Here is a 21,938-nt window from a genome sequence, read left to right as displayed (position 1 = left end):
TCAGTGACATAAACTGGTTCAAATACAGCAAAGCATTAATATTGTCTTCGCTCTCTTTGAACCTACCTATATGTCAGTAATGCCAGAATTTAACAAGACAGTCCTAACAGATCTCTTTGCATTAAATGATGGACAGAAAGCAAGCGACCACTGTTACTTCCTCGGAACTCCTGTCATTCAACCCCACTCCCCCCAAAAAAAGTTTCCCAATGTGAAATTGAATAAAAAATAAAATAAAAATCAAGTTGACAATGAGAATAAATGGGGATACGCTTCACTTTAGGCTGTATTATGCTGCAATTACATTTGTTATAAGCATGCATTGGCATTTTAATCCTCAAATAAGCTAAAAAAATATGACCCCACGAAACACAAAATAAATAAGGGAACATCCCCCTCAGTTCTTAATTCATAGCTGCCTGTAATGGTTATGCGTGCCTATGACACATTTTGAAGCATTTACGAAGGCTTTATGAATGCACCGATGTGCTAACATTTTACTTTGAGCTAACACGTATAGCGCTTTATTACTTGTTATAAGCATACTATGAGGCTTATAATATGTAGGTACTATGGCATGGCAATAAGACATTATAAGTGGGTCATAAATGCCTATAACAATTTTTACAATGCATTATAACCACATCTTAATGCATTATACCCGTCAGCTTTAAGTAACTTACCAAAACGTCTAATTGGAATGCTTCTTTTCATTTTTTCAGCTCTCAGTGGTTGGAATTCCTCCCGTATTGCTCGTCTCCAATCTCTAATGACTAGCCTTTCATTCGAAGGTTGTTGTCGTGAACAATGGGGAAACTAGAAACCCCTGTTTTTCCTCTGATCTGCGTCCATCCCTGTTCTTCTGGCTGAAGGATTGTCAGTCACAATGGCCACCAGGTCGTCTTTTTGGCAGTCACCTGCTAGATATCATATGAATATGGTCCCTGCTACTTTAGAGATTTAAACACTTTTCCAGGCAATGTGAGATCTGATCCTCCCGAGCAGCGCGACTGCATAAAAAGACAACCCGGAATGCCACTGATATCATTGCCTGAGTAAGTTCTACAAAGGGCCTTTCCTGAAACACTAGCTAGTGTTGAATCCCTCGACAAGGCCTCTAACCTTCCTCAACCTATACACAACTAATTCAGGTTGTCTGAGCTTTGATTAGGAAAAGGAAACAACATTAGACAAACATCCAGCTAATCACTAATCCAGCTAGTCACACAAAAGACCCTGAGAAACTAAACAGAAATAGATAACCCTGGATTATTTGTATATCTTAGCCTGAATAATGGCTAGTTGTTCAGTCGTAAGTTATTTTATGTACAGTACTTGTATGTGTATTTTGATTTGAATATGATGTGTATCGATTATATGACTCGCTCGTTTGTACATGCTGTTCCTTTTGCTAATAAAGCAGTGGATGACCTCACGGGAAAGGATTACATGATTTATACAGATTCCAAGCAAGATGTTTTGAAAGACAGTTGTGGTGTAAAAGACTGCAATCTTTTTCATTGACCGAACAAGTTGGCCTATGTCCATCATGTCCAATAAAGGTGTCCTGCGTGTGGTCCCTGAAAGGGTGTATGTTCATGTCCAATGACCTTGGTCCTGTTGTCCCTTATCATTGACACAACACTTGATTGAACAGTAGGCTTTTTGTTGTTGTTGTTGTTCTCTTATACAGTATGTGTATGCATACATGTGTGTGGTTACTGGCATGCATGCATGCATTTGTGTGTTTGTGTACGTATGCATGTTTGTGTGTGTAGATATCCATTTTTGTGTGTGTGTGTGTGTGCGCACGCACGCGTGCGTGTGCATTCATGGATGTTTGTGTGTGTAGATAGGCCTATATGTGTGAGTGAGTTTTAAATTCCTAGTCCTTTCCTATCTAGGTCAGAGTATAGGCCTAGTGTGAGAGCTCCAGTGTTATGCAGATGGGCCTGGCCAGATAGAAGCTGGAGTCAGGTTGCCTGCTCCACAGACTACCATGTTAGCCAGCACAGGCCAGCCAGTCCACTGCTCTGACTTTGTTCCAGTAGATATATTGATACTGGGAACTGTTCCTATGTCAGGTCTAAAGAAATAATAATAATTCATACGATAAGTTAAGTTTGAAAGGGGATATTTCTCATTAATATTTCATTATACAAAATATGATGGAGGAAATAATTGAGCTTCTCCATATCAATGTGTCGAAAATAATAGAGGCGATGATGCAGGGTGATATGGCAATAGCTTTTTTCACATAAGAATTGGTTTGGATGTAGTCTAGCTCGTTATATCTTCCCAGTCCTTGATCTCTGCGGAAAATTACCACTACTCAGCTGTGACCGACAGTCATTGATTGACTAGCAAACGGTCACAAATAATGGAATATTTTGCCAATAAATTACAAACAATTTCATGTTCAGATGTTATAATAGGTATAGGTATGGTTGATAAGCTAGGCTTTGGTAGTAAAGGACAACAAAAATGAAATGAAAGAATAGTAGTACCTTACTGTACTGTACATGTTGAATGCCAAATGAAGTTCATCAAAGCACCACAAGCCAGAGTTCGGTGTTGCAAGTGAGGAACGGATGAAAAAGAATTAGTTCAGTCGAAAGAGGAGCACAGAAAACGAAGCGCAATCCCCAGAGTTTTTTGTAGCCCTTTGCTACTTCAGGGTTAGTGAGAGAGCAGAGCAAAATGGCGCCTGACTGTTTTGGGCACACTGAAGACACAGTTGAACATCCAGTAGTGTGGTTACGAGGCCACAGTTGACCATAATGGGTTTGTGTTATCTTGAAAGTGCACTATAGCCACAGAGTTTGACATAGGTTCACGAGTGGAACGGGAAGCAATAGGTTTCACACGATGCGGCACAGTTATGAAGGACCGTGAAGGCGGTAAGGGATGCGGTGGCTGCAAAGTCTCGCGGAAATGTTCGATTTAGGTCTGGGCTGAGTCTTGGTGGATTGATAGCAGTAGTTTTGGCATCGGGTGTGGATGATCAGACTTTGGTTTACCGATCTGAATGGTTTGGCATTGTTGTAATTGCTCAGATGGTTGGTGTAGACGGTTAAATAGTCACAGTATGGATGGACTGTGGCGGGGGGGGGGGTTGGCTATGATGTTGCAGTGAGATTTTCGTAGCATTGGCGGTAATGGTTAAATGGTCACACCGCAGATGTGGCAGTGGGTTTGACGGTGTTGGGGCTGAGCACAAGGCTCTGTGCGATGTCTTCGCGGTTGATCTTGCACAGCGCCGTGCAGAGCGTGTCCAGGCTGGCGCAATCCTGGCTCGCCCAATCAGAGAGCAGTGCCCGCACTGGATGTTCCTGCTGCCGGAATGTGGCGATGCGCTCTTCCTGGTATCCCAGCAGCCCTGCCAGGCTGCACCAATCTCTGTCCTCCGTGTGGTCGTAGCCCTCCCCTTCTCCGCCCCTGTAGAGGAGTTTCTCCACCTCTTCTCGCGTGTGGAGGGGAAGGAGCAGACAAGGCTCCTCATCCACAGTGACCACTGCAGGGAGAAAGACGTTACATGAGCGTTAGTCTGAGGTTACATTTACGTTCATATCTGTTGAAGTAATGTTTAATAACACTGGTCAGTGAGGTCCAAATCCTTACTCGGGATCTGTGTGGACTTTTTTGTCAATCATACATTAATGTCAATGGGTCATCATTACATCATAGCTTTGACTTTGAATTTGGCTTTGTTGCCAGATGGAATCACTAAACAGAAATGCACATCAGCCAATAATATTGATTGACTACACTTATAGACAGTATATTGTAGTACTTTGTTCAGACCAGCTGGAGTGCTCTTTCCTGACTGACCATTTCCTCTGCTACAGTTGCTTATAGTTCTTTGGAACTAGTTCTAGTTCTCTGAAGGTTTTCTAAGGTACCTGTAATCTCAAGAGAATCACGCGACTCCACAGACAAACCAGCCATCAGGTCTAGTCTCAGCCAAGTGTGTGTTTCGAAAGGTCAACATTCTTCCAAACTGGTTCTTCAGGGCTTGACTCCAAACTGCCAGGAGCGCATGCCGCTGGTGAACTAACTGTGGCCCCTAACAGAGGTTTGTTATTATTGTTGTTGATTTGCTACAGTAGGTTTGAGAGGTTGTGTTCAAAGTGGAGCTTACGAGGCCACCAGATGCCACTCTCCCCAAGGGAAATTCCTATCCTCTTGTCTTGCTGAGTGAAGGCCCTCGGTGTTAACAAACATGGCATCAAGAAAAGCTATTCCATACCAACTGTCCATCAAACCTATTTTTGGTAGTGTTCTGTTGAGTGGTATCACAGTTCAACCTAAATAGCTTAATTATGTACTTTGCTCCATTTCGAAAACTGCCCTCAAAGTGCAAGCAGCCATCAAATACATGGTACCTCTATAGAGTTGCTTTGTTGTGTGGCACATGGTATAATTGACCTGAATGCTGACTTAAATGTGAATTCATGAATGGACCTTTTTATTATATTTTTTGGGGAGGAACTTGTCTAGGTGTGCTATTGTGGATGTTGTACATTCACCTATATTTTGTGTTACATTACACTAGGTGTCGGGTGCACAGACCTGTAGTAAAGTTCCCGTCTGTACCTGTCTGTCCCTGGGTTGACTTGTCTCTACATACAGGTGTGTGTGTTAAAGTATGTGTGTATGTGCATACTGTATGCGGCGCGTGAGCTTCAAGTAAGGGGAAGCTAAAAAAAAGTCTACAACAATTTTTTTTTTACCTTTATGGTAAAGTATTGCATGCATCTATTATGGCATTTGCAGACAAATGTAAGCTAGCCCACTATTCCTAATTTGAGGATTAGATTGGATAGTCATAAGGCTAATAATATAACTGACTTACTGTTTGCAAAAAATACCAGAGCTCAGACCCAGCTAGAAGAGATATTTAAGGAGGATCCGAGAAAAATCGGAGAAAAAAATTGGTCTTTTATAAACACATTTCATGCAATTCTACGACACTTTACTCTCTATGACTGTAGACAATAGCAGAATATTTAATACAACAAAAATGACAGGGTAGGCTACTCTGCTGACAAACTGAGCTAAATAAAAACAACCTTGTCTTGAATACAACCATCTAATTAAGGCCTATGAAAAGGGGAGACACGTATTGTAGGCTATGACGTCCATCTAGCCTGGAGGAGGAAATTGTTATCCTAAAAAACTATCCTGGAGCACGGACTCACCCAATGATAAAGACAGTGAATGTGCTCACCCACCGGGGATATGGCCGATGCTCTCCGCTACAGTACCAATTAGCCCAAAGGCCGGCAGATGGCGATATTGAGTCGTTTCATCTTACCGTCCAAAGGGAATGTATACAGCCGGCTGGATATACAATCGTATCCCCCGTGGACCGGTTCGTAAATAAAACATTCCCTATTCAGGCTGCAAAATCATCAATTTCCTCCCTAACTCTATTCAATCGCAAGAAGGCAGAAAGAAAACTGGAAAAATATGCATACTTTCTCCATTTTCCACCGCCATGCTAGAGTAGCTAAAGCTAGTCCAGGATGTTGCGTATTGTGTTCAGCCAATCAGGTTGCAGCAGTCTTTTATTTTGAATCATTTAGACCCTGGGTGAAAAAACAGACTGCAGCAACCTGATTTGCTGAACGTGATACACAACATCTGGGATTAGCATGGCAGTGGAAAATGGTTTTTCATAATGAAAGTATGTATATTTTCCAATTTTTTCTGCCTTCTCGAGTTTAAATAGAGTTAAGGAGGAAATTAGCGCCTTTGCAGCCTTCAATGGAGAATGTTTTATTTACCCACTGGTCCACGGGGACACAAGTGTGTAGCGGCTAAGTAAGACAGTAAGATGAAATTACTCAATATCGGCATATGCCCGCCATTGGGCTAAGTGCTGTTTGCTCAATAGCCTATTGGGAGTTGACAATTGTGATAGCTTAACTAAAGACAGGTTAGAGTTTTTTCTTTGCCTCCTCTGTTTTTCCAACGATTGTATTTAGAAATATTGAGATATGCCTAGGCCTATTTTAGATGCTTTTCACTGACAGCCGCAAATCAACAATCAGCTATTTGACATGCTGCGCGCTGCCAAAATTGCACGCTTCCCGACTGTAGGTTATGCCCTGGCCTTGTGACTGAAAACAATCCACGCTTTAAAAAAAGAGAAGCTAGTATTTTGAAGGATTTAATTTCTTTTTGTATAGACAGTGGTAATTACATAATTTTGGCAAGTTTAATTCAATTTACTTCAGAGGAAGCTTAGCTTTACTTATTGGACGTGCCGCCTATGTGAGTGTGTGTGTGAGTGGTGTGTGTGTGCGTGCTCATGCATCTGTGCTCGCCTGTGTGTGAGTGTATCTCTGTGCAGGCCTACCTGTCTGTGCCTGAGTCTGCCCCTGGCCTTGCTGCTCCTGTAGGCTTTGGCTATCCACCGATATGCCACTGTCGCTGTGCAGCTTCTCCCCCTCCGGTGATGGAGTCTGGTTCTGATTTGCTGTGCAGTTGTTGGCGCCCTGCTTGTTCTGCTTACAGCTGTTCCACCTGGACAGAGATTTTTTTTGAAAGTACTCATTGTATAAAAATGGATTAATAAATGACTTAAATGGACTTGGCCCTGATGAAGGTCAGGGCCCGTATTCATAAAGCGTATCAAAGTATATATACTATATCAGCACTCCTACTCTGAGGCGCTTTATGAATACCGGCCATGACCCTTGCAGCTTCACAGAGACGAAGGTCTAATGACTGAAAAGTTAGTTAAAAAACATTTGATAAATTCAAGAATACCAGTGTTCAGTTTCCTTGTATGGTGTTGTATAGTTTAGTTTATTAAGATACAGTGAGGGAAAAATGTATTTGATCCCCTGCTGATTTTGTATGTTTGCCCACTGACAAAGAAATGATCAGTCTATAATTTTAATGCTAGGTTTATTTGGACAGTGAGAGACAGAATAACAACAAAGAAATCCAGAAAAACGCATGTCAAAAATGTTATAAATTGATTTGCATTTTAATGAGGGAAATAAGTATTTGACCCCTCTGCAAAACACGACTTAGTACTTGGTGGCAAAACCCTTGTTGGCAATCACAGAGGTCAGACTTTTCTTGTAGTTGGCCACCAGGTTTGCACACATCTCAGGAGGGATTTTGTCCCACTCCTCAGATCTTCTCCAAGTCATTAAGGTTTCGAGGCTGACGTTTGGCAACTGGAACCTTCAGCTCCCTCCACAGATTTTCTATGGGATTAAGGTCTGGAGACTGGCTAGGCCACTCCAGGACCTTAATGTGCTTCTTCTTGAGCCACTCCTTTGTTGCCTTGGCCGTGTGTTTTGGGTCATTGTCATGCTGGAATACCCATCCACGACCCATTTTCAATGCCTTGGCTGAGGGAAGGAGGTTGTCACCCAAGATTTGACGGTACATGGCCCTGTCCATCGTCCCTTTGATGCGGTGAAGTTGTCCTGTCCCCTTAGCAGAAAAACACCCCCAAAGCATAATGTTTCCACCTCCATGTTTGACGGTGGGGATGGTGTTCTTGGCAGCATTCCTCCTCCTCCAAACATGGCGAGTTGAGTTGATGCCAAAGAGCTCCATTTTGGTCTCATCTGACCACAACACTTTCACCCAGTTGTCCTCTGAATCATTCAGATGTTCATTGGCAAACTTCAGACGGGCATGTATATGTGCTTTCTTGAGCAGGGGGACCTTGCGGGCGCTGCAGGATTTCAGTCCTTCACGGCCTAGTGTTACCAATTGTTTTCTTGGTGACTATGGTCCCAGCTGCCTTGAGATCATTGACAAGATCCTCCCGTGTAGTTCTGGGCTGATTCCTCACCGTTCTCATGATCATTGCAACTCCATGAGGTGAGATCTTGCATGGAGCCCCAGGCTGAGGGAGATTGACAGTTCTTTTGTGTTTCTTCCATTTGCGAATAATCGCACCAACTGTTGTCACCTTCTCAACAAGCTGCTTAGCGATGGTCTTGTAGCCCATTCCAGCCTTGTGTAGGTCTACAGTCTTGTCCCTGACATCCTTGGAGAGTTCTTTGGTCTTGGCCATGGTGGAGAGTTTGGAATCTGATTGATTGATTGCTTCTGTGGACAGGTGTCTTTTACACAGGTAACAAACTGAGATTAGGAGCACACTTAAAGGGAGTTAGCTTTGGGCAACAGGGTTAAGTAGGACTTAAAGGGAGTGCTCCTAATCTCAGTTTGTTACCTGTGTAAAAGACACCTGTCCACAGAAGCAATCAATCAATCAGATTCCAAACTCTCCACCATGGCCAAGACCAAAGAACTCTCCAAGGATGTCAGGGACAAGACTGTAGACCTACACAAGGTAACGAGCTGAGATTAGGAGCACACTTAAAGGGAGTTAGCTTTGGGCAACAGGGTTAAGTAGGACTTAAAGGGAGTGCTCCTAATCTCAGCTCGTTACCTGTATAAAAGACACATGGGAGCCAGAAATCTTTCTGATTGAGAAGGGGTCAAATACTTATTTCCCTCATTAAAATGCAAATCAATTTATAACATTTTTGACATGCGTTTTTCTGTATTTTTTTGTTGTTATTCTGTCTCTCACTGTTCAAATAAACCTACTATTAAAATTATAGACTGATCATTTCTTTGTCAGTGGGCAAACGTACAAAATCAGCAGGATATCAAATACTTTTTTCCCTCACTGTACCCATTGGTACATCAGGACTAATATTACAACTAAGCAATAGTAATAACACTTTTTACAAAAGTAATAGTGGGTTATTTTAAAACATGCAGAGGAAATTTGGAGAGCCAAGAGCGACTCTATTGGGTTAAATGACTAATTGACCATGATAATCCCACCCACCATTAGTGCCCGCCTGAAGACACGCTCACTTCCTCCCCATCACTTTCAATTAACAACATACATGAACAGGTAGAATGTTGAATCCTTTGGCAGAGGATAGAACCCCAACCCAATTTTCTCTTGCTGGCACTAACTCTCAATAGTCACTTCATTTTCTACACAGTCCACTGCCATTCCCACATGCTCCCTTAGCTATGGAACGCCGTTTGGGTCTTTGCGTGTCAAAAAAGATACACGTCAAATAACACAATTCTATTATATGTTGTGTGTGCTGAATTTGCATGTGCAATCCAAGTGCCACCACTATCAGTAGCACTGTCAAAGCTGTACAAAAAAGTCTGCAAACAAGCACACACTGGCCACGGACGATGTGTTTATAATACCACAATTGGTAATAAGGCATTATTTGTTTGACCGCTACTTCTGGGGTAGCTAGCTAGCTTTAGCTTGGTACCTGAAAACAATGACCAGTAGAAACTGAAGTCCTTTTCATTATTCTTAGCAATGATTTAGCAATCCTAGTGCGTAAGTATTAGCTAGATAGCCACTTGTTGTTCGCCTATTGAATTTGAACTTCAGTTCATGAAAATAAATAGCTAGCCAACTACTTAACCCTGTTGCCCAAAGCTAACGTTATAAGCAGTCAACTAGCTTCATCTAGTGACGCTCGCCGGGACCGGGCTATGTGTTGTGAAGTTAGCCACAATAGTGGAATTTGCGTTTTGCCTTCAAAATAAAAGTTCGTCTTTGAAAGTATTGCAGAAGGTTACAATTGGTGGAATCATGCCATATTTAGACTAGATAACGTTAGACAAGGTTGGAATGTGAAGCAATGAAATGTGGTATCAGTCTACTCGGTGACACCCACAGAACACAACTGCGAAGAGTTTACACAAATATTAGCGTTGTAGCTCTTATCGCGGGACTGTGACTGTGTGAAATCACCTCCCCAGTCAGCCTATTGTGTGTATTGACGTTCATATTACACTGTACAGCTTTACCTAAGGATTGGGGATCAATGAAATGGGATATCAGTCTACTCAATACCCAATATATTTTTTCCCAATTCCCTCCTCAGAGTTATAAGACTTCAAAACATCCACGCAGTATTGTTTTTCCTCTGGAATAATGTTCAATAGGTTGACAATAAATGTGGCTCTATTAGGTTGTTTCAGAGTCCAACAATAAGAGCTAAAACGCTAATGTTCTCTGGGTGTCACTGAGTAGACGGATACTCCATGTCATTGATCTACAATCCATAGGTAAGGCTGTACAGTGAAATAAGCATGCCCCCAATGCAATTCTAAAGTATAATACATCCAGTGTGATTTCAACAGATTTTTGTCAAATTAACAAATTATTGTCTTTTGTTGATTTTATATGACAATATTACAACCTCGTTTATTATGATCTATTCAATTATGGCATAATTCTACTATTTGTTTTTATTTGCATGACTGTCAATGGCATACTTTTATTTTGAAGGCTAACCACAAAGTCCACTATTGTGGCTAGCTTCACATAGATGGGTCCGACCACCATTAATCCAATAAGAACTGTTTTATAAATCAGGGTTATTTTAGATGATGATACCTAGCTATATAATTATCTTGCTAACTATAGCTACTGAAACAGATTATGTCATTTTGCTATGTTTTTGGGGAAGAACATTGTTTTCAACCATCAGCTAGCTAACTTTTTTCATATCCAGCATCATAGCATACATAGCGATGAATCGTTGTGACATGAAATACGAGTGATAGTGTAATCAATGTGTAATAACTACGTAAAAAAATTATGAATGCGTATAATTATTATGTGACGTGCAGTCATATTCAGGTCCTGATTGGTCAATCATTGGTCTTCCATGTGGTCTTCCCTGTGGCTCAGTTGGTAGAGCATGGTGTTTGCAATGCCAGCATGGTGTGTGCAACGCCAGGGTTGTGGGTTCGATTCCCATGGGGGGCCAGTACAAAAAGATAAAAATAGGAAAACAAATGCATGAAATGAAATGTATGTATTCACTACTATAAGTTGCTCTGGATAAGAGCATCTGCTAAATGACTAAAATGTAAAAAAATAAAAAATGTAATAAGCTTATTTGACACATCAAATATTGTTATTTGATGTGTATCTTTGTTGGCACGCAAAGACCCAAACGGCGTTCCATACTATGCACCCTTATTTGATTAAACTACATTCAATCTAATCCTGTCATCTTCCATACCAATGTGTCTCCTGTTGTTCTGATTAGTCAACACCTGTCAGTTACATCAACACAACATTCATCCTAGACTCAACAAGCTTTGAAGTCGATCAAAATAAAAAAAACACTTTGGAACTTTTGACCCTTTAGTTGCTGGCACTTCAGACCCCCATTCGAACATCATTTCTGTCTGCTATTTTAACCAGGTCTCTCGTGCCAACAAGATTTCATCTCAATAGCCACATTTCGATCCACAGTTTTTATGTGAGTAAAGTCATACGTACAGAAAAAAATCACAACAGCTGTAATGTTGGGCTCCTGAATGGCGCAGTGGGCTAAGGCACTGCATCTCAGTGCTAGCGACGCACTACAGACCCTGGTTTGATTCCATGCTGTATCACAACCGGCCGTGATTGGGAGTCCCATAGGGCGGTGCACAATTGGCCAAGCGTCATCCGGGTTAAGGTTTGACCGGGGTAGGCTGTCATTGTAAATAAGAAGTTGTTCTTAACTGACTTGCCTTGTTAAATAAAGGTTAAATAAAACATTTAAAAATAAATAATGTAATGTACAATTTGTTCGTTCGACATGGTGGGATCTTTTTGTGTGGGTAAAATTAATTGTGGGGGAAACCATTTATTGCGCAATTGTTGATAAGATAACCATCCTGTCGAGGTATTTTGTGTGGTCCTCACTGTGACTTGAAAACGGATGCACAGTTTATTAGGCTACAGATGAAATAAGTTATAATGAACTTCCCAGGGTGGTGAAAGTCCATGGGGATGAGCTTGATACTCCTTTCCCGTAAATATTGAGGGTCTTAATTTGTATAGTGACATGATGATCGGTGCTTAGCAGCCAATTACAAATAAAAATGCTCTTGCTGTTATCCATCTCGTCATATAACCTGTCCACTTTATCAGCGAACTGTTGTTTAGAGAGCATGTGTGAAAACCAGATTTGGCAAGTTATATAACATTCACATGAAAATATGTTGTAAATTGGATGGAAACCTAGCTATTGAGACTAATCTAGATAAATAAAGGTTACACATTTTAAAAACTATGAAAGAAATGTTAATTTCACAGATAAGTCAATAGTAACTGACCTATTGTGCGCCCTGTCTATATATGTCCATAGTCTGCTTTTCATGCTCATGGGGCGGAAGTGGGTCAAAGTGACACCCTTTGATGGGGTATCTGAATATTTCATAGCCCCCCTTCTGCCCCCGGTGCCGACTGCCGCAAGCATCGATGCTCACCCAACCGTGTTCTGGTCTGTTTGTTTTGAAACCCCTTTCTTGAGCTGAAAGCGCGTCAGATCATCACACTAAAGCTAGCAGTGCCGTGTAGAGAGTGTAGAGTTGGAAAAATAGGCATTTAATATTATGCAGGGGTCCGTGGGAAGTGGGTGTAAAAGGTTTAAAAGGATAGCAACTCAAATGTAGCACAAAATAGGCCGTTTTCTCTGAACAGACGTTGGGGATCCCCAGGCTGAATGTCAGGGGCTTGTGCCCTCACCCAGAAAAGTGGCAGATTACTTCATGAAATATGAAATAGAGTAACTTTATTATCAGATCAGATTTCTTGACTCTTATGAATACCTCATGTCTTGAAAATCTCATGTATCGAACATTGCTTCCTGTAGATTGGTTCCCTTAAATATTACAATACAACACCATTCCTCATTGAAGTCCCATCCCATCTGCTCTTCTTCCTCACCTCTTAAAGATGATGAAGGCTACGAGGCCCACCACAACGGCTGCCAAGATGGAACAGTAAATGGGGATGAGGTTCTTGTTCAGCTCGTCACCTATGAACTTGATTGTACTGGTAGTGGTGGTGGTGGTGGCGGTCTCCGTGGGGCCGTATGGGAAAAGGTTGTCATCGTCAGTGAACGAGGGCAGGGACGAGCCCCCAGAGGGAGGGGGTGAGATGGAGGAGAAGAGCAGCAGGTTCGGATCTGCAGGAGAAGAAAAGAAGAAGATGGTGGTGAGAATAAAAAGTGGGAGAGGAATGGAGTGAATATAATTGACTGTTGTGTATTCATGTACAGTAAATATACAGTAAATATATATGAACCGTGAACATATCTGATGTGATACTAGATAGAGGCATACAAATCCGTTATAGAATTTCATGAGAGATGGCGCCGGAGGAGATCAAATCAAATCAAAATGTATTTGTCACATGCGCCGAATACAACAGGTGTAATGCTTACTTATAAGCCCTTAACCAACAATGCAGTTTTAAGAAAATACCTAAAAAGTAAGAGATTAAAATAACAAATAATTAAAGTGCAGCAGAAAAAATGACAGTAGCGGGGCTATATACAGGGGGTACCGGTACAGAGTCAATGTGCGGGGGCACCGGTGTTGAGGTAATTGAGGTAATATGTACAAGTAGGTAGAGTTATTAAAGTGATTTTGCATAGATAATAACAGAGAGTAGAAGGGGGGGGGGGGGGCAATGCAAATAGTCTGGGGAGCCATTTGATTAGATGTTCAGGAGTCTTATGGCTTGGGGGTAGCAGCTGTTTAGAAGCCTCTTAGACCTAGACTTGGTGCTCCGTTACTGCTTGCCGTGCGGTAGCAGAGAGAACAGTCTATGACTAGGTTGGCTGGAGACTTTGACAATTTTAGGGCCTTCCTCTGACACCGCCTGGATGGCAGGAAGCTTGGCCCCGGTGATGTACTGGGCCATACGCACTACCCTCTACCATACCAGGCAGTGATGCAACCCATCAGGATGCTCTTGATGGTGCAGCAGTAAAACCTTTTGAGGATCTGAGGACTCATGCCAAATCTTTTCAGTCTCCTGAGGGGGAATAGGTTTTGTCGTGCCCTCTTCACGACTGTCTTGGTGTGCTTGGACCACGTTAGTTTGTTGGTGATGTGGATGCCAAGGAACTTGAAGCTCTCAACCTGCTCCACTACAGCCCAGTTGATGAGAATGGGGGCATGCTCGGGCCTCCTTTTCCTGTAGTCCACAATCATCTCCTTTGTCTTGATCACGTTGAGGGAGAGGTTGTTGTCCTTGCACCATACGGTCAGTTCTCTGACCTCCTCCCTATAGGCTGTCTCTTCGTTGTCGGAGATCAGTGCCACTGTTGTGTCATCGGCAAACTAAATGATCGTGTTGGAGTGCAGTCATGAGTGAACAGGGAGTACAGGAGGGGACTGAGCATGCACCCCTGAGGGCCCCCGTGTTGAGAATCAGCGTGGCGGATGTGTTGTTACCTACCCTTTCCACCTGGGGGTGGCCCGTCATGAAGTCCAGGATCCAGTTGCAGAGGGAGGTGTTAAGTCCCAGGGTCCTTAGCTTAGTGATGAGCTTTGAGGGAACTATGGTGTTGAACGCTGAGCTGTAGTCAATGAATAGCATTTTCACATAAGTGTTCCTTTTGTCCAGGTGTGAAAGGGCAGTGTGGAGTGTAATAGAGATTGCATCATCTGTGGATCTGTTGGGGCGGTATGCAAATTGGAGTGGGTAAAGGGTTTCTGGGATAATGGTGTTGATGTAAGCCATGACCAGCCTTTCAAAGCATTTCATGGCTACAGACGTGAGTGCTACGGGTCGGTAGTCATTTAGGCAGGTTACCTTAGTGTTCTTGGGCACAGCGAGTATGGTGGTTTGCTTGAAACATGTTGGTATTACAGACTCAGACAGGGAGAGGTTTTAAAATGTCAGTGAAGACACTTGCCAGTTGGTCAGCGCATGGTCGGAGTACAAGTCCTGGTAATCCATCTGGCCCTGCGGCCTTGTGAATGTTGACCTGTTTAAAGGTCTTACTCACATCGGCTGCGGAGAGCGTGATCACACAGTCGTCCGGAACAGCTGATGCTCTCATCCATGTTTCACTGTTACTTACCTCGAAGAGAGCATAAAAGTTATTTAGCTCGTCTGGTAAGCTTGTGTCACTGGGCAGCTCTCGGCTGTGCTTCCCTTTGTAGTCTGTAAGAGTTTGCAAGCCCTGCCACATCTGACAAGTGTCGGAGCCGGTGTAGTACGATTTGATCTTAGTCCTGTATTGACGCTAGGGAATTTTTCTGGAAATTTTCAATGAGAAGTTAAGCCCTGGAATTTGGGGAATTTTGCTTAAATTCATCCAAAAAGTTAGCTCATAACAGTGAACCTTTTTTGTGGGATACACATAAGGCAATTCTAGGTCTTGTGGCATATTTCAGTTAAACTATATCCAATTCAATGGAATTGCAAGCGTCTGATCTGCATGCACAGTGCATTCTTCCATCACATGTGCAGTGCACTCTTCCATCACATGTACATTTGATTCTCAAGATCTTGCACACTAATGAGATGCTATTGAGCCCACACTACTACACTGTCTGAGCCAAGGACTACATGCTTTCTGGTTTTGATTACAATATTGGGTTTAGATTACAATATTGGGTGAATATATTTTACATGACATACATAGTAGCATTCAACAAAGTGTGTTTAAATAATTTCTAACTTGTTCACAATTTCTGCTAGTTAGTTTCTACTACCATATGGGTTTTAGCTTGCTTGAGCCTGCTAACTGAGGAGTGTTAATTCACCTGTTTCCATACATGTTTCATTTTAAAACATTTATCTTACAAAGGACTTGTTTAATCTAACTGCTTAACTACTATATTTGGGGTTTTTTACTCATTTTTTCTAATCTTTACAGGAAAATGCCACGGGCACTCTGATGTGTGGAGACATTTCACTGCAGCTAATGTAGACGGAAAAGCTGTGTACATTTGCAAATACTGTGATGTGTGGAGACATTTCACTGCAGCTAATGTAGAAGGAAAAGCTGTGTACATTTGCAAATACTGTGCCAAATCATATGTGAAGAATGCAACAAAGATGCAGAATCATCTGGCAAAGTGCATTAAGTTCCCTCAACGCTCACAATTAGCAACCTCTGACAAAAGTCCCTCTACTTCTATTCGAGGTGAAAATTATGAATAAGACACCTTTTCGATAGCAACAGTTCACCCCTCCTCCTGGAATCACAAGATTTTTTGACTCAATGGAGGAACGTTGTCACAGAAATGCTGATGTTCAAGCTGTGCACGTAACTGGTTCACATCTGATGCTCACAGGCATGTGTATTGGAAGAGATTTCTGAATGTTCTTCGCCCAGAATACACCCCTCCAACCAGACATGCTTTATCTACTCATTTGCTGGATGCAGAGTTCAACAGAGTTCAAGTGAAGGTCAAGCAAATCATAAAGAAAGCAAACTATTGCAATCATCTCTGATAGGTGGTTGAATGTTTGTGGGCAAGGAATAATAAACTACATCCTCTCCACCCCTCAACCAGTATTCTACAAGAGCACAGACACAAGGGACAACAGACACATCGGTCTCTACATTGCAGATGAGCTGAAGGCAGTCATCAACGACCTTGGACCACAGAAGGTATTTGCACCGGTGACAGAAAATGCTGCAAACATGAAGGCTGCTTGGTCTAAAGTGGAGGAGTCCTACTCTCACATCACACCCATTGACTGTGCTGCTCATGCATTGAATCTGCTCCTCAAGAACATCATGGCACTGAAAACAATGGATACACTACAAGAGAGCCAAGGAAATGGTTAGGTATGTGAAGGGTCATCAAGTTATAGCATCAATCTACCTCACCAAGTAAAGTGAGAAGAATAAGAGCACCACATTGAAGCTGCCCAGCAACACCCATTGGGGTGGTGTTGTCATCATGTTTGACAGTCTCTTGGAGGGGAAGGAGTCTCTCCAGGAAATGGCCATGTCACAGTCTGCTGATATGGACAGCCCCATCAAGAAGATCCTCCTGAATTATGTATTTTGGGAGAGAGTGGTAAGCAGCCTGAAACTCCTGAAACCTATAGCAGTAGCCATTGCACAGATTGAGGGAGACAATGCCATCCTGTCTGATGTTCAGACTCTGCTTGCAGATGTAAGAGAAGAAATCCGTACTGCCCTGCCCACTTCACTGTTGCTCCAAGCAGAGGAAACTGCAGTTCTGAAATACATCAAAAAGTGTGAAGACTTCTGCCTGAAGCCCATACACGCCAAAGCGTACATGTTGGACCCCAAGTATGCTGGCAAGAGCATCCTGTCTGGTGCAGAGATCAACAAGGCCTATGGTGTCATCACTACTTTATCTCGCCACCTTGGCCTGGATGAGGGCAAGGTTCTTGGCAGTCTGGCGAAGTACACTTCCAAGCAAGGGCTTTGGGATGGAGATGCAATATGGCAGTCGTGCCAACATATCTCATCAGCCACCTGGTGGAAGGGACTTTGTTGATCTGAGGCTCTTTCTCCTGTTGCCTCCATCATCCTCCAAATCCCACCAACATCAGTCGCCTCAGAGGGCAACTGGTCCTTGTTTGGGAACACACACACCAAAGCACGCAACAGGCTGACCAATACAAGGGTTGAAAAATTGGTGGCCATCTGAGCAAATTTGAGGCTTTTTGAGCCTGACAACGAGCCATCCTCAATAAAGTTGGAAAGTGACAGTGAAGATGAGGCCTCAGAGTGATGTTCAAGAGGTGGACATTGAGGAGGTCCAGGGAGAAGATATGGAAGCCTGAGAGGAAGACAACCAAAGCTTTAGTTTCTAGACTATCATTTTACAGGTGTATGTTGAAAACATTTTTGGGAGATGCGATGGATCATTGGGGATCATTCAATATTCCCTTTCTTTTGTTGTTCAGTGAAATCATCCCATGTGAAGAGTCAACTCATTTAATTAAAGTTAAATTCGTAACTAAATAGTTGTTTTTATTTCTGTTGGAAGGATTTCATAATTTGCAATTATGTCTACTTATGATAAGGTAAAATGTTTATATTTCTGTCTCCATATGATATGGTAAATATATCCAATGCAAAAAACATCTACATTTAAATGGCATTAATATTTATTTGCATATATTTCCTTTAATCCAAATATATCCCCATTAATTCCCATATATTCCTGTTAATTCCCACAAAAAGTTTCCACCTCTGAATATGCCCCAAAATGTGCAACCCTAATTGCCTGTTTGATGGTTCGTCAGAGGGCATAGCGGGATTTCAAGGTTAGAGTCCTGTTCCTTGAAAGTGGCAGCTCTACCCTTTAGCTCAGTGCGAATGTTGCCTATAATCTATGGCTTCTGGTTGGGGTATGTACGTACAGTCACTGTGGGGACGACGTCATCGATGCACTTATTGATGAAGCCAGCGACTGATGTGGTGTACTCCTCAATGCCATCGGAAGAATCCCGGAACATATCCAGTCTGTGATAGCAAAACATTCCTGTAGTTTAGCATCTGCTTCATCAGAACACTTCTTTATAGACTGAGTCACTTGTGCTTCCTGCTTTAATTTTTCTTGTAAGCAGGAATCAGGAGGATAGAATTATGGTCAGATTTTCCAAATGGAGGGCGAGGGAGAGCTTTGCACGCGTCTCTGTGTGTGGAGTAAAGGTGGTCTAGAATTTTATTTACATTTAACATGCTGATAGAAATGAGGTAAAACTGATTTGTTTCCCTGCATTAAAGTCCCCAGCCACTAGGAGCGCCGACCTGTGGATGAGAGTTTTCCTGTTTGCTTATGGCAGTATACAGCTCATTGAGTGCGGTTTTAGTGCCAGCATCAGTCTGTGGTGGTATGTAGACAGCTACGAAAAATACAGATGAAAACTATCTAGGTAGATAGTGTGGTCTACAGCTTATCATGAGATACTCTACCTCAGGCAAGCAAAACCTCAATACTTCCTTAGACACCATGTGTGCACCAGCTGTTGTTTACAAATATACATAGGCCATCGCCCCTTGTCTTACCAGAGGCTGCTGTTCTATCCTGCCGATAGAGAGTATAACCTGCCAGCTGTATGTTATTAATGTCATCGTTCAGCCACGACTCGGTGAAACATAAGATATTACAGTTTTTAATGTCCTGTTGGTAGGATATACGTGCTTTCAGTTCGTCCCATTTATTTTCCAGAGATTGAACGTTGGCTAACAGTACGGATGGCAAAGGCAGATTAGCCACTCGTGGCCTGATCCTCACAAGGCACCCCGATCTCTTTCCATGAAATCTCTGTTTCTTTCTCCTGCGAATGACAGGGATGAGGGCCTGTTCGGGTGTTTGGAGTGTATCCTTCCCGTTTAACTCATTAAAGAAAAATTATTTGTCCAATTCGAGGTGAGTAATCGCTGTCCAGAAGCTCTTTTCGGTCATAAAAGACGGTAGCAGCAACATTATGTACAAAATAAGTTACAAACAACGTGAAAAAAATAAAATAAAATAGCACGGTTGGTTAAGAGCCAATAAAATGGCAGCCATCCACTCCGGCGCCATCATGTCCTCATGGCTGCCGTTTTACAGGCTCCTAACCAATAGTGCTATTGTGTGTGTTTTTTCGCGTTATTTGTAACTTATTTTGTACATAATGTTTCTGCCATCATCTCTTATGACCGAAAAGAGCTTCTGGATATCAGAACAGCGATTTCTCACCTCGTACTGGACAAAGATTTTTTTTCTTTAATGAGTCGGACGTGAAGGATTTCACTTCAGACACCCGACAAGTCCCAAATCCCCGTCATTTGCATGAAGAAGAGACGGCGATATCTGGGACGTAGGTCGGGGTGCCTTGTGAGGACTCCTGAACAGCTAATCAAGTGGCTACTCGGACTATTTGCATTGCCCCCAATTTTTATGCTGCTGCTACTCTTATCGATGTATAGTCACTTTACCTCTACCTACATGTACATATTACCTCAATTACCTCGAATAACCTGTGCCCCCACACATTGAGTCTGTACCGGTACCCCCCGTATACAGCCTCACTACTGTTATTTTATTGTTGCTCTTTAAAAACATTTTACTTCAGTTTATTTTAGTAAATACTTTCTTCACACTTATTTTTCTTAAAGCTGCATTGTTGGTTAAAGGGCTTGTTAGTAAGCATTTTTCACTGTAAGGTCTACACCGGCGCATGTGACAAATAACGTTTGATTTGATTTGATATTGTATCAGTTAACATGTATTGAACGACGACTTACTGCTAAACTCCCTCCTTTGTACAATATCAAATATTAAGTCCTTTCCCACACTATCTTAACCCACCATACAATCAACATCTACTTCAGTTTTGTCCGAATCCTGTCTTGAAATACACATTTGCCACTTGAACTATCAGGCAGATAATGCATTGAGAACAGGATTCAGCCCTCTGTATCTATCTCCATATTTGAAGTATTGCTATCAGTTTGAGTTTCATACAAACACCTGCATATATTCAGGGAGAGGCCTGATAAGGGGGTCACCGCCCACCTCTATAAGCCCAGCCTGGAGCCTCAATATGGAGACTGTTCCCTCTGTCACAGGTGGTGGGAGATGGAGAAACATATTGTGGGTCCTGATACCCTGCCCATATGGAGGTTTTAGGGATCTAAGATGTGAGGTGGGTATAGGCCCCAAGGATGGAAACAGGAGTGAGCCTACAGGAGTTGAATACGGCACATGTAGCCCTGGGCCTGGACTGTAGACAATCCCCCCTTAAGCTCAACCTCATGCACACACCACACACACACCCACCCACACACCATGCTTCATCTCTCTCTTGTCCTGTAACTGTCAATAATTGACTCCATTTTGAGGAGTAGCTCGAAAACCCAGGAGAAGGTGGGTATACTTAACAGAGAACATCTCCCCACACACACACACACACACACACACACACACACACACACACACACACACACACACACACACACACACACACACACACACACACACACACACACACACACACACACACACACACACACACACACACACTTGACTTCCTCCTCCTATCCATCCCACATCACTTGGTCATTTCCCATACCCCCAAGGAGTCATTACCAGAGTAAGAGCCCGTGCTTCCATCCATCCGGCCCACTTTCCCTCTCTCTCCACCATTAACGCCTAGCGTACATGTTCACTCCTCAGCGCTGGCTGCTGATGTGGAAAACTATCCACGTCTGTCATTTACTTACAGTTACTCACATCAACAGGAACTCATCCGACAGCACTAAATTACTCAGGAGAGTTGCTTTGCATTGGGGAAGGAGATGGTAGTCGTTTTTACACTAATGTGATGAAATAATTAGTGAGACCTTGTTGTGATTGCGACTCAAGGGGAGCAGGTCAGGAGAGGGGTCAGTAGTATGGAAGGAGAGGATACATTTTTAGTATGCTGTCTTAGTGTGACCAATGTTAATGACAGGAAGTGTTCAATTAGTTTGACATGTAATTGTGTTTTTGCTTAATGAGACCGCTACATTTGAACTGTACAGAATTCTAAGATTAGAAATACATTGAACATCACATTTGTACATACATTTTTTTTAAAATCTTTGACTGCTTTCCCATATTTCATATCTCATGTTATTAAGCGTCCTAGTCATAACTTCATAGCAGCTCTGACCATGAATACAAAAAAACAAGATATTTTATTTTATTTTGTGTGCAATTTACAGGCTTGTGTGACTGTGTGACTGACTAGCTAGCCTACTGATTTACCTGAGGCCTAGTTTGTTCAAACTTATTTTTCTGTCTGACTGCAGATCAGTTCTAGTGATGCATGTTTTATTGCAGGTGTTGTTAATAACAGCCAGTTAGTCTGATTGTTTTGTCTGGCCGCTAGTTTACTGGTAGATTGCAGGTGTTTTAAAAAAAGATTCTGGCTGATGCTTGTTTCTCTGACTGCTAGGTGACTATGGCCTCCTGTGACTGCCAGGTCAGTGAATGGTCCACCTGCTGTGTTCAATGAGCCTTGTGCTCCAGTCAAGTGGCCTCTCCGTGGGTCCAGCCTACTCAGCAGAACACAGCTTAGGCGCAGGTGGCTGACGCCAGCGCTTCTTTCTCTCTCTTTCTGGTTATCCTTTCTTTAC

General features: G+C 42.5%; 1 protein-coding gene across 1 annotated transcript in view; it reads right to left on the bottom strand.

The window, feature by feature from the left end:
• Positions 1-202: 202 nt before the first annotated feature.
• Positions 203-21,938, bottom strand: part of ngfrb (nerve growth factor receptor b) — an 80,487-nt gene continuing 58,751 nt past the window's right edge. Inside the window, exons 5-7 of the mRNA XM_014158637.2 lie at positions 12,764-13,004; positions 6,365-6,531; positions 203-3,514 (exon numbers count right to left, since the gene is read on the bottom strand). Coding sequence (XP_014014112.1) covers positions 3,171-3,514; positions 6,365-6,531; positions 12,764-13,004 — 752 coding nt within the window. The 3' untranslated portion in view covers positions 203-3,170. The remainder of the gene's footprint in view (positions 3,515-6,364; positions 6,532-12,763; positions 13,005-21,938) is intronic.

Source organism: Salmo salar, chromosome ssa19 (assembly GCF_905237065.1).
Source record: "Salmo salar chromosome ssa19, Ssal_v3.1, whole genome shotgun sequence".
Lineage (NCBI taxonomy): Eukaryota > Metazoa > Chordata > Actinopteri > Salmoniformes > Salmonidae > Salmo > Salmo salar.
Note: the sequence above shows the minus strand (reverse complement) of the source record. Positions and strands in the feature narration are given on the sequence as shown.